Source organism: Populus alba, chromosome 12 (genome assembly GCF_005239225.2).
Source record: "Populus alba chromosome 12, ASM523922v2, whole genome shotgun sequence".
In the NCBI taxonomy this organism is placed as follows: domain Eukaryota; kingdom Viridiplantae; phylum Streptophyta; class Magnoliopsida; order Malpighiales; family Salicaceae; genus Populus; species Populus alba.
In genome coordinates, this window is record NC_133295.1 from 15,282,449 (window position 1) to 15,295,965 (window position 13,517).

Consider the following 13,517-nt stretch of genomic DNA (forward strand, 5'->3'; position numbering starts at 1 on the left):
TGAATAATATAAGAAGTTAAGTCATAAATTGAGAGAATCAATCGATTAAATTGACTATTTTTTTTTCAAATTAAAATAATATTATTTTTAACTAGATTTTTTTTTAAAAAGTCAATGAGTTTAAGGTGATGTTTTATCTTGAGTTTACTAGGTCGTAAGTCAACCCAGTTTTTAATCGAGTTAAGTTGATTAGGTCATTCTTTTTTTATTGGGTTTATCTAAAACAGTCCTGGCTTTGAGTTGGCCTGCTGGGTCTATCCAGCTTTATAAAACCTAGCTCCATGGATCAAAACATTGTGCCAAATTCATGCTATTTGATGCAAGAGGCTGGGCAATTTGGATTCTGTGGTTGAAAATGACGTGCAATTGGATGAACGAGCATGTTGAAGCATGTTTGAGTAATTTTCAAATGCATAATAATGGGCCCTTTTGTAGTGAGCCAATGTACTTAACAAATAAGAACATGGTGAGGAAAAGAAAAAAAATAGGGAAGATGCAGATGTGAGTAATTTAGGTACATGAACTGAGGGCAGGAGGCCAGGAACAATGGCTGCAAGCATTTGAAAAACAAAACAATTCAAGAGTTGTTCATGATCATCCAGAGAATCTTGCTGCAAAGGAATATCATAGCATAGGATAATAAACCTATTCATAATAATTAATTCAATACAAACATCAATAATTTTGGTCAAAACAGAATTATCTAGCTTCTTCTTGAACTCCATTATTCTACCAGTACAAAACAGAAAAGAATGAAACAGTCTTGCAATACCTTACACTATATTCCTAATGAACTTATTAATGCTCCGTTTGGAACGAGGTTGCACCTGCACCTGCGTGCAAGCATCAAAATTAATGCTTTTCATTTAGAAACACAGGTTGCGCTGTCATTCCCAAACAGTCACTAAGCTTGTACAGTCCTCACCAAGAAAAAAAAGCTTTAATACAGTAGTCTTCAAAACTGGATGTATAGCAATGATCTAACATGGGAAATTATGCATAGATTATTCTAAAAAACTAAGGAAAAAAAAACAGTATTTTGTAGTTCAATAAATGAGAACAGAATGGAATCGTGTTGATCCAATCAATTGTGAAGTGGGTTCGGTCCACAAGGAACAAGCCTGCGTGATACCGTGTGAACTTCCTTGATCTTGTTATTTCTGGATTCTGAAGCCTTAAAAATGGCAGAAAGGGCTTGCAGAAACGTAGAAGAATGTCTGGTTTCGGGCCCTTGTTCTGTTTCTCCGTTTCCGATAGATCGTTTGATATCGCGGCAAGCGGTGCCATGGACGAGTACCAGGAACACCATCAGGAAAATGAGGAACAGTTGAGAATTTTTATTTTTCATGATGTGAATGGTGGGGATAGAGAGGTTGATAGACGGGATAATGGATTTTTATAGAAGAAGGAACAAGGCAGTCTTCTTGTTTTTGTGTCTGGTTAGGCAGGTTCTCAAGTTTATTTATAGGGGAGCCATGTCAGGCCAGCCCTTTTTTTTTTTTTTTTTTTCCAACATTTGACATTCATACATTATCAATCCAGAATTTTTCAAATACTTTGTTGAGGGCACATCTGGCTTAACTCTCTCAAATCACATGTTGACATTTGAACAAGTCAAAATGAGTTTTTTTAATTGAAAATGTATTAAAATAACCTTTTTTTTTTATATTAATACATTAAGTCCATCTGAAAACACTTAAAAAGCATCACTCTAATGTCGTTTCAGATCCCATGAACAACAGCACAAGCTGATGATGACTTCTTTCAAGAAGTTAATTAGCACCCTGAGAAAGGCACTGGGCCTTACAGTCACTTAAAGGCAATATTTCTCATGAAAATACATACAAGGATTGAATCCCAAAACCAAATGGAAAGCAGGTCCCAGGCTGGTTAAACATGGCAGATTTTCAAGTCCTACAAGTAGACTTTGTGTGGTAGAACATTTTGTGAAGCAAAAAGCATGACTTTCACCTAATTATTTATAGTTTTCTGGAAAAAGTCTCAAGGCCCTTCCTGAATAAAATATATTTCTCCGTAATTAGGCTGACTACGGAATGCACACGCCAATTTTGGTATAATTTATCAGAATACTACTGGTGGTGACCCTTCATGCAACTTGGAGGTTTATGAGTACATATAGCATAATTTAAACGCTAAAATCCAAAATATTTAGTCGCAATGTAATGTTTTTGTTAAGAAAAAGAATGGTATGTGCTTTCTGTTGCTGTCTCACAAAGAGGCAATATGCAATGCTTCCAAAATTTCCAGGATAATGTTAAGTCCAAGAAGAAGTTTGGATGCATTAAAATGACCTTAAATCTTTTTCTTTTTAAATTTGAATCGGGTTTAAATTTTGTGACTTTTTCCTCTAAGAGTCAACTAGATGTAATTTTAAGAGTTTGTTTTCGTGTAATTATTTAGTAGGTGGTTCAGTAATAAAAGCTCGGGATTAAAAAGATTTTCTCCTTCTATTATTTTAGGTTTGAGCTATGTGGTTACTAATATGATGAGCACTAGAGGCTTACATGGTTATTAATTTTAGGATCCATGAGATTACTCGAGGTACACGCAAACTTAACCCGAATGCCAAATTAATAAAAATAAATTTTTTTTTGTTTTCATGCCTAAATTAAAATTAGAAGATGCCACTTTTTTTTTTAATTTTCTTCATCTCCCTATCTATTTTTGAATTTATTTTTTTTTAAATATTTTTTACTAGTTAATTTCAGTTTAGTTTTTCCTATATAAAACTAGATTGGTTTAGCTACTTGTATAAAACTCTCGAATGTGTTATTTTTTTGCGATCAATTTTATGAATTATTGAATTTTAAAAGCATTAGACTGCGAGACGTGAAATCTGTAGATTAGGGAAACAAAGTAGAGATTACCAGTTCACCGGCTTTGTATTTGTTAAATTAAACCTGATAACTCCAAGTTTATTGTGTCAGCGTGCAGGCTTCGCCAACTTAGCCAGGACAAGATGACATAAGGATCAATCCACAACACACAGCTAGAGAAGTCGATTCACAGTTTTTTTTTGCGTGTGAAGTGATTTGACCTGCTGCAGTTTTTTTATTATGAATGTTTGTATTTTTTTTTATATTTTAAAAATATATTTTAAAAGAATTTTTAAATTATTTTTTTTTTATTAACTTCAAATTAATATGTTTTTAGTGTTTTCAAATTTGATGGTGCTGATGTCAAAATAATTTTTTTAAAAAATAAAAAACATCATTAATATATATTTTTATACAAAAAATTATTTAAAAAAATCATTAATTATATTACCACCCAGGAATAAACAACATCAAAGGTTACACAAAAATCAACACCTTAAATATTGTGAAAATTTAATCTGGTGAGGTGGACTAATCAAGCATGAAGCATGATTCGGAATCTGGAAGAGGCAGGATGATGGCTGAGGGAGTAGGTGGGCACCCACTACACATAGGGTAGGATTTTGTTAGGGAAAATAAATAAATTAATAACCAATCTCTCAGATGAAGATGATGCAGAAAGTAACAGAGCATGACGCCACTACCAATCTTATAATATAGTTGGTGAACTGTGAATAAGAAAAATCGGTCCGGACAACTTATCCTGTCTAGAATTGAGCTTCATATGATGCTTCATTTTTCCCCCGACGATAATGGTATCCTCGAGTCGGTTTCTGCATCAGATTTTTTCTCGAAAAAATATTAAAAGCATGTCCTCATATCGGTTTGGTGTAATCGGAAGAATAAATTTCTCTGTTTTAAAGATCGTCTTCAAAAAGTTCAGAGATCGAACAAACCTCCTTGATCACAAGACCAGTCCCTCGGGACTTGTTATGATGCATCTTGTTAACTGCTGCCTTGAGCTAGTTCTTGAAGGGGATTTATTCGAATTAAATTACTCTTTAAAATAATGTTTACCAAGCACAACACAGATCAACATATCTTTCTGTTCTATGTTAAGTTAGTCATCCACATGATTAATTTCAAGATATTTCCAGTTAGTTTTATTCAAGTTTTTCATACCATCAAGAACATCTGACCATCATCCTACCAGCAAGCAGATAGGGACTCGGGAGTGGATGTTCATAGCTAGTATATTTCAGTTTCTTGCCAATATGAATTCATGGTTTAACTATCAGACAGCAGCCCAGTACTAAAATGTTTTTGGAACAAGTGCCTGATACTACTCGTGTTCTGCCATACGGATTACTGACGCAAGATGCCAAGAAAGATTGTCTTCGACATTTGTAAATAGTATTAAACAAGGAAGTAGATTTGTATGCATGCATGATCCACTTTCTAGGTTGAAAAGGATGAGAAAAGAAGAAAAAAGGTTGCAATCTAGCAACTAACAAGTCAACTGTCAACCTCAGCCTAGTGTTTGTAGTCTTTTCTCCAGTCCCACCTAAAAAGGCTACGCTGCCCCCTTGGGTAATCAGTGCTTTGATCACTGGCTATCTCCTTGCTATCTGAACACCATATTTGCTAGATATATAGTTTTCTTGAAGCAATCCAGGATAACAAAAGATAATTGATCATATAGTTGATAATTTCGACTGATCATCATTTAAATATACGTTTCGCTAAGCTATTGAAATCACGTTTCAACCATCGAAAGTATCAAATTGATGCTTTTCACGTGGTTGAAACGGAGCCTAATACTTCGATGCACAGTTTACAATTGCTACTACTACTGCAACAGGCTCGCGAGAAACAAAATGAGCTTAGATTAGCACTACACAACTTGAACATGGTAATGAATCCATGATTTACTTTTACAACTGAATCTAACTTTGGTTCATGGAAAGAATGGAAGAACCACAAAGGTTCTTTCATTCTTGACAAGAACCAAGCGCATTTTTCTGTCTCCAGGACAACACTGGGAGCTTCTCATGGAAACAGATTACAAAAATTGAGAAATCCAAATCAATTATGAAGTGGATTAGGTCCACCCGGGACAGCCTTATGAGATCCTCCAAACAACTTGTTGACCTTGTCATCTTTGGATTTCACGGTGTGAGAAATACCAGGCAGATCATACTGTGGAAATGGAAGAGGATACTTGGTGTTAATTTGCTGTTTTTCTTCATAGGTAGCCCAGCTGACGTGCCTACAAGTAGAAGAATGGAGCGAGGCTAGCAAGATTGTACTGAAAACTAGAAGCGGAAGTAAAGGGCTACAAGTCCTCATGATCTGAGTCTTGTTGAGGGAGGCTGTTGAGAAGGAGCTTCTTTGAGAGGGTTTTCAGGCAGGGGAAACAGGCAGCTTTGAGTAATTCCAGTGGGTCTAATGCCTACTTATAAGGGGATCAGGCAGCCCGATGGGAAGGACGATAGGGCCAAAATTAACAATCAATCATATTTGAAAGACATGAAAACCCATTTTCTATTAGCCCTACCTCAAATAATTGACAACCACGAGTTCCCGTAAAAGGGTTAAAAGAAATGGCCAAGTTTTTCAAGAAACAAAATGATTCATGTCTAACTGCTCTGACCATTAGGATTGGGGTAATGAGTGCGTGTTGAAAGCCCTGCAATTCATTTGATTTCTCTTTGTAAGATTGTCTTCATCTAAGTACAATATATGTTGCTGGAACTAGTCTTCTACTTGTAATTTTCGCCATCTACGTAGATTGGTATTATCTCTTCGATCTGGTTAGAGATGGATCATTCATACTTTACTTAATATTTCATAATTTCTTTTTTTAATTTCCCATGATCGGGAGAGTTGAAATCTGGCAATAGGAAATGATTTGAGGTATTAAACATGAAATTAGCTGGCAAGGCAGGAATTACAAGACAAATCCTGCACTGCCATTGCATTGAGGGAACAAAGCAATAAATAAAGTGTACGCATTTGATATTGAAGTTTGATCACCTTCAAACTGCCAGCACAAAGAAAGCGAAATTTCCTGCTTCGGAAGAGTTAAAGAGCCATAACTGTGGTCAAACAGTTGGCTTTAGTTGGTATATCCGAGCAACACTCGGGTCGGCCTACCTAAACCTGGTTGACTATAATTAATTTATTTCTTTTTTTTTAGAAAAGAATCTAAAATAGAGCTCCGGGTCAACTGATAAACCTTTTTATTTGTTGTGAAACCTGATCTAATCCGATCCTAGATCGTGGGATGAGCCAGATTGGTTTAATAACCAAACAATGATATAGATTTATTTATAAACAGTCTAAATTATACTTTCTTCAAGAAAATATATTAAAAGATACGATACATATACAAATAAATATCCATTAAATGAATCCCCACCACACTTCAAATCAAATCATAGGATACCTCCTCCATGAGATTTTTGAGGCTCACTGTGGTGCAATAGTTGCCCCAGGACACAGAGGAAGCTGTTGATTATAACCTGGAGAGGAAAATTGAGGCAAGCAATGATTTAAGGGCTCTAATGTGCAGTAGTGCTTACCTCAACCCAGTTTCTAATTTCATTATTAAAACTTGCAAGTTGTGCCTTGTGTTAGACTTCCAGCGCACTTGTACAGGAACCATGCATGGAGGGCTCTGCAGAGTAGATTTAATTCCTTGTGGTGGGGGCAAATGTTCAGAAGGGAAGCAAACTCGTCGTTGATTTCAAGAAACAAAACACAAATCACCAAAGACACAAGTAACCCGCTGGATCGGAAGGAGAAACTTGTAGTTGTAAGAAATCCTCAAGGTGGAGCCATTGATTGACAAGTAGCAAGTTTTGGGCCCACCATATTAAATTTAAGAAAATATATATGACGTGACTGTTTCACCGCAGACAGATATTATTATGGATTGCTACCACAAAATTAATATTTTTTTCTTTAAGTGGTAAAAATAGTGGGTGCTTTGATTTTTTTTAATTAAAAAATTATTTAGGTATCTATTTTTTTTTTTTTTGCACAATGAAAATATATTTTTATCCTTGAAGTTAGTAAAATTTAGAGATGTTAACTAAGAGTTTTTTTTAGTTTTTGTAATATTTTAACCAGTAAAAATATTTTTTTATCCCTAGGATAAAAAAAAAAATAGGCTGTTAGGCTAGAGTTTTCTAGATTTTTCCATTCTTCATGTGCAATAAAATTACGACGTTGGCCTTAGAAAAGATAAAAAATAAGGTTTTTAATCGGGGGTATATTTGTACTTTCACATAGGTTTTTGGGTAGTTAACAAAGTCATGAGAGGTGTTTTGATATTTTCATGTTGCCTTTTAAATTTTTTAATAATAAAACTGCTTCCGCGTGCTAGGCACTTGCTAGTGAGTGAGTGATATACACACTATTTAGGTTGCGTGTTTAACTCCACCTGATGGCCAAACCGAATATTTTGCTGTCTCTTTGGAAGCACCACCATGTTCTCTTTAACATGGTGTGGTGTGTCATGACATATGGTGGTCAAATTATTGCTAGTGATTTTTTTCTCCTTTTCTTTTACCTCTTTTGCAAGATAAAATACACGATTGCCTTCTTTGTATTTTATTTTTAAATATTTTGATTTACATTCATCTTTTAATTTTTTTAATTTCTCTTTTGGTTATTGTTAACTTCTTCTTTCTTCTTTGTTTATTTACATAGATGATTATCGATTTATTTAATTGGATGATTGTATAGGCTTTTTTATTTTTACTTTGAATTTTTCAAAATCTATGATTGTATACCTACTATTTTTGTGGAAGAAAAAAATTTACAACCCACAACGGAGAGTGGATTAGTTAGCTAATTAACAATAAACTAAAAGGGGTAGTGTTTTTACTGTGCACCACCTCACAAGATACTATTCATTTCAATAGTGTCTTTTTTTTGGTTGCTTTTGTTCTTTTTTTCTTTCTAAATCTATGTTTCTTTCCTTAAGTTTATACTTTAATATTTGATTTATTGAATATTGAGCCTTATAATTTATTATGGTTTGCTTTATACATCTTTAACTTGGTCTTATAACCTGTTTCACGACTTTGACAGGTTAACTCTATTGATTCAAATTTTTTTTAATTGATATTTTTTTTTCAATATCATCCTTTAACATTATGTTGATTAGAAATTAGGCTTTATGATTTATTTTGGTTTGCTTTCTATGAATTTGTCTCGATTTCATGACTCAGGTTATGGATTTAACTAGTTAATCCATTTGAATTTTTTTTTTATTTTTTTTTAATTGATATGTTTTTAATTTCATCATTGAGTTGATTATGAATTAGGTTTAATGATTTTTTTTAAGAGGTTATCCTAATCTTAAGACTCGGGTTACATGTTTTGCGGGTTAACCCGGGTAGACTCGAGTCATTTTATTATGTCCTATTTTTAGATTGAATTTTTTTTTTAATTTCATCCTTCAACATAGAGTTTATTGAAAATTAGATTTATTAACTTGTTTTAATTTGCTTTTTTATAGAATTATTACAGTCTCATAACCTAGATCGGGGTTTGTTAGGTTAACCCAAGTTGACTCAGATTTTTTTTTTGTGTATTTTCTATGAGGTTATCCTGGTTTTATGACTTAAGTCACGGGCTTAACATGTTAACCCCGGTTATTTTTTTATTAATTTTTCTCGATTATATTCTTCAACAATGTATTGATTAAGAATTGTGTTTCAGAATTTGTTTTTATTTGTTTTATAAGAGGTTATCATAGTCTAATAATCTAGGTTGCGGATTTGACCGGTTAACCTAAGTTGGTCTAGATCAATTCAATATATTGTAATATCAATATTTTTTAAAAAATTAAGATGATTTTGAATTTTTATGAGTAAAATTATATTTTTACCGGTTATCCAGATTATCTTTGAAACTATCAAGTTATTTAGGCAATGTAAGATTAACCTCAACGTGATTTAAAAAACAAATTATTAGAAAAATATTAGCAACACTTGAATATTTATTTTTATATTAAAAAAAATTTGAATTAATCAAATCATCTAGTCGGTTTCTAAGCCTAGAGGCATTTTAGCCTGTTGCCATTATAAGTTAACAATGGTCATAATTATACAGTTACACTTCCTTTTCAATCCTCTTATGCAAAACAAAGATAAAGACATCCAATGTGTGTCAAGATGTATGGCAGTTGGATTAATCCATGTAATCCATCAATAGAGATCAGTAAAACTTAATCCCTAAGGAAGTTGTTCTCCTCTTTGTGCACTACAATGGCATCTTTGACTCTGTGTTGTTCGTTCTTGTTTTGCTAAGTTTGAGTTTCATGTTTGAAGGAAGGTTAAGCTTCATATCCTAGCAGGAAAACTTGGAGCTAGATAGACAACTCAAGGTGTTGAACAAACCACCTATCAGGAGCAAGATATTAATGCTGTCAATACACTACCATATCTTTGTTTTCCTTTTTCTTGGACAGGATAAGGATGGCAGTGTTATTGATTGATTGATATCCAACTCCTAATAAGGATGATGGTGTTATCGATTGCGTTGATATCTACAAGCAACCTGCTTTTGATCATCCCTTGCTTAGAAACCACACAATTCAGGTTTGTATAAGATTTAGCGAATGGTTTGCAATAATCATTGGAGTTCTTTTGCATTTCATGATCTTGTTCGCATTCAATGTTGTTAGCAGCTGTGGCTCAGTTCTCAGCTGAAAGAATTTTCGACAGCAAAGTCAGAATCTGTGAAAACAAGCCCGCGAATGGAGGTGGAATGTCCACCAAGAACAGTTCCCATCAGGAGAAAGATCTAATGAGAGAAAAATCTCTATCAAGATTACTCCCTTCAGCTGATCCTTCATCTGTTTCGAACGGCGCTATGTGAGTCGACCTTTATATATGCAACAGCTGAAGCATAGCAATTTTCTTTTCCTTTGTAGGCACCTCCCCTCACCATATTTCTTGTTAACATTGATGTAATTTAGGAGTTTTAATGCAGTTTGTGACTGCTCAGAGGATCTGTAGACCCATCTATTCAATTTTATGGACTCAGAGGATCTGTCAGTATATATATAATGAAGCTGTGACTCCCAACCAATACAGTGGAGCTCGAGTTTACTAGGAAATGATCTTAGAGGCCAATTTGATGGAATACACTATAGATGGGTTGTAAGTAACCTGTTTTCTTTACTCATACAATGTTCTAAACAGTTTTCCTTGCATGCCTTTCTCTTCTGTAACTACCAATGCCTTCAATACAATTCTTTATCCTTTTGAGGGCATGCTTTAGGTGAATCCTGGATTATATGGAGACAACAAAACGCGAACTTACAGCTTCTGGACCGTATGCCCCTAAAAGAAATCTTGTACTTCAATATTTTGATTCTGCATTTGAATTGATGATTATAGTATGCAGTTTCTTTTGCAACAATGGAGGCCAACAATGGGAATAGTGGATGCTATGATCTTCGTTGCCCTGGTTTCGTTCAAGTATGATCAGTCCTAAATCTTATCAAGGTTTAGAAATTTTAAACCAGTCAACATACGGCAAGCTTCGATATTTGGTGACGTTTCAAGTTCGTCAGGTAACACTATAATATTATATGTACTTGGAAAATTTTCTACCAATGGAATTTCTTTCTGATATCTAACACATTCTTGTATCTGATTGCCGGATGAAAACGGAAAATGGTGGTTAGAAGTCCATAGTGGTGCTGATCAAGTTAGAGCCAAAATCATTGTCACAGGCTGAGGTGATTTTGCATCAGATGACAATTTGGAGGACCGGTCTACGATCCTGCAAAAGATCCTCTGCCAACCATGGGAAGCGGTAGCTTTGAGCCGCCAGAGCTCAACAAGACTGGTTTCATTTCCAACATTCAGGTTCATGTTAAGAACGAGAACCCCCCTCGTGAACCTGACTTCGAAGCTTGTGCAGACTTCTCAGCTAGCTTCCAAGCCAAACTCCTGGGAAACACAGGAAACCCATACCACCTTGCCATCATGAATGGAGGACCTAATCTATCGCCAGCATGTTAAAAATGAAAATCATAATGGGATTGTATAGTCGTTCATTGGGAATTGCATGGCATGCGTAAGAGAAGCAGCAGGGCTCAGCATCGCCAAGGATTTTACGAATGACTACTGGAATAAAAAGATTTTCAAATTCTTATCTTTGCTTCTCAGATCACCAAGCACATTCAGCATAGCTTGGGATTTATGAAATAGACTTTGCAGGAATAAAAAGATTTTCAATTTCATAATTTTGTTTCTCAGATCACTAAGCATAATCTAAGAAGATTTACAAATGGGGGATAAACACAACATAGGATATTGCAAATGATGCAGAAAATCAAGATTTTTATTGCTTATTAACACTTTACCCAACTTTTACAGAGCTCAAATAGTGCTGAGGCAACCCACACGTAAAATAAATCCACCACAACGATTGCTGGGCAACTAGCACAATCAAATTAACACAAGTTACAATTTCAATCTCCACACTTTAAATGACCAATTTATTAAATAGCAGGCTGAAAATTGGAGCAAGTTTATAGCACGAGTATTCTAGACTGAGAAATGTAAGCTAATACATAATATAAATGGCTAGATTCGCCAAAAACATGTGTTCATACAGCTCTTTCATTAAAGATTGTTTCGCCATAAATATAAGATTACTCTTCCTTGGATTCACCACCAGCAGGAGTTTCAACAGGTGCAGCAACTGATGGAACATCTTCAGCTGGCTTAGCAACATCGTTCTCTGTAGCCTCTGCAGCAGGTTCACTGGTCGAGGTTCCATCAGTTACTGGAACCGTCTTCTTGATTGTTCCAACCTTAATATATTTACTCATGAACTTGTATTCCCAATCCTGCAAGGCCTCCAATTCAAATGGACCAAGACCAGAGACATCACCAGTTAAATCTTTATCTTCGAAAGACATCTTTGCTAGAGCTCTGCTAGCATCCTTTCCAGCAAACAATGCATAAGGTCCACCAGGTCCATAGAACATCCTGTAACAAATAATGTATAGCAAGTTTACAAGTTTCAGCACCAATTCATAACAGTTTCAAATCCTAATGCACAGAATTCACGGTCTCATACTAGATTAATAGCCAACTCTCAGGTCTCAGCTGATAAGATTATAATTCATGGTCAATGTTAAGATACACTACATATCACTATCACTACAAGTCACTGGAAAAAAAAATGACAAACACATCTTCTGGGTCTTCGTATCTCTAAGGTGTCAGGCCATATCCATACAAGAAGCATGATGTGATTGTAATTATTAGTCTATCAGATGGCGTGATGTAAACAAAGGAATGGTTTGCATTTAAGGGATACAAGATTTGATTAAATCATGCCCAAAAAGGGTTCTAGTCATTGCTTGTTCATCACATATAACAAAAGTAAATATTTGCCAAACGCTGAAGATGAGCAGGTCAGCAGACTTAAGATTCACAAATGTCTCATATCAAACCCAGTGGTCGACCACTAAAATCCACTCACAAAGAAGCAATAGGGAATACAGAGTGAGAATCACGCAAAAAACCTTCCTACTGAAGATCATTCATTTAGCTGCAGCAAATGAACTGTTAAGAATAAACTTCTGATAATATACAAAATTTGTTTTAGGTTTTAGCAATCCAAGTTACAAAAGGTTGTGAAAAAGAGAGCTGGAATGCAAAATTTTAGTCCTCTACTTATTGGTCAATGTCTGAATGAAGCCTCATCCATGTTACCACAAAGAATGCCCCATCACTTAAAATCAAACCATACCTTAACATTGCTCATAAACAAGTAAAACACAAACAAAATAAGAGAAGAAGACCACACAACCAATCGAATTGCCCAGATAATGTATCAAAATCAAGTCTTTTTATCACAAGAGGAAAAAGGGGGAGATTTACACTTCAACTTCACCACATAATCCATTAAAAAGGATTTGAAAAAAATGCAACCTTTCAACGACCATACTAAAAAAAAGTAGCATCTCTTTAGAAACTCACCACAAACAAGTAGCAAAAAAGTAGCAACAACCACAGAGAAAAAAAAAAAGTGATCACCAACAAGTCAAAGAAGGAAAAGAAAACTGATTTCCTGGAATCAACTAAGACTTCAAAACAAAAATCCCAAAATTTCACAAAATCAATAAGCTCAAAACACCCTTTGACCCAAAACACGCAATAACCTCATAACTTCAAAAAAGAATACAAACCCACTATCTTTCACCGCTCAGAAGTCAAAAACAACAAAAAAGACCACAAAAAGATGGAACCTTTACCTGCTTTGAGAAACATCATAGATCTGACCCTTAATAGCCATAAGCAAAGGCTTTTTAGAGTCAGTACCATCATACTGTTTTAGTTCTTCTTCAGTGACTTCACCAAGTTGAACAGGTGGAGGTAAAGGTTGCATCTGCTCTTCAGATTGTCTTGGAACATGATGATGATCAGACCCACCAAACAAACCTGATACCACATAGTAGACAGCTAACCCTAAAGCTGCAACTGTAAAGAAAGTTGCTGGTGATAGTCCTGTGTATGCTGTTATGGCTTCTTTGAGTGTTTCCCATAGTTCCAAAGCCATGTTTTTATCTGTTTTCAGAGGGGAGGGAGGGATTTATCAGTTCAGAGCGCCGTGGGGTTTGGTCTCAAATAATGAATA

The 13,517-nt window shown here is 34.9% G+C and overlaps 1 protein-coding gene and 1 long non-coding RNA gene across 4 annotated transcripts; one reads left to right on the forward strand and one right to left on the reverse strand.

Moving 5' to 3' along the window:
- Positions 1-8,987: 8,987 nt before the first annotated feature.
- On the forward strand, positions 8,988-11,020 carry LOC118035862 (uncharacterized). 3 transcript variants are annotated; one of them, XR_004685275.2, is made up of 5 exons: positions 8,988-9,451; positions 9,541-9,727; positions 9,846-10,015; positions 10,137-10,431; positions 10,546-11,020. It is a non-coding gene; the product is annotated as an uncharacterized lncRNA (long non-coding RNA). The 3 variants fall into 3 exon arrangements; XR_004685273.2 differs by having other exon boundaries at positions 9,832-10,431; XR_004685272.2 differs by having other exon boundaries at positions 9,846-10,431.
- Positions 11,021-11,343: 323 nt separating this feature from the next.
- Positions 11,344-13,517, reverse strand: LOC118035860 (membrane steroid-binding protein 1). The gene is made up of 2 exons (XM_035041516.2): positions 13,135-13,517; positions 11,344-11,860 (listed from the first exon to the last, which is right to left on the reverse strand). Exons 1-2 carry the CDS (start codon positions 13,437-13,439, stop codon positions 11,521-11,523), a joined length of 645 nt encoding a protein of 214 aa, XP_034897407.1. The 5' UTR covers positions 13,440-13,517; the 3' UTR covers positions 11,344-11,520.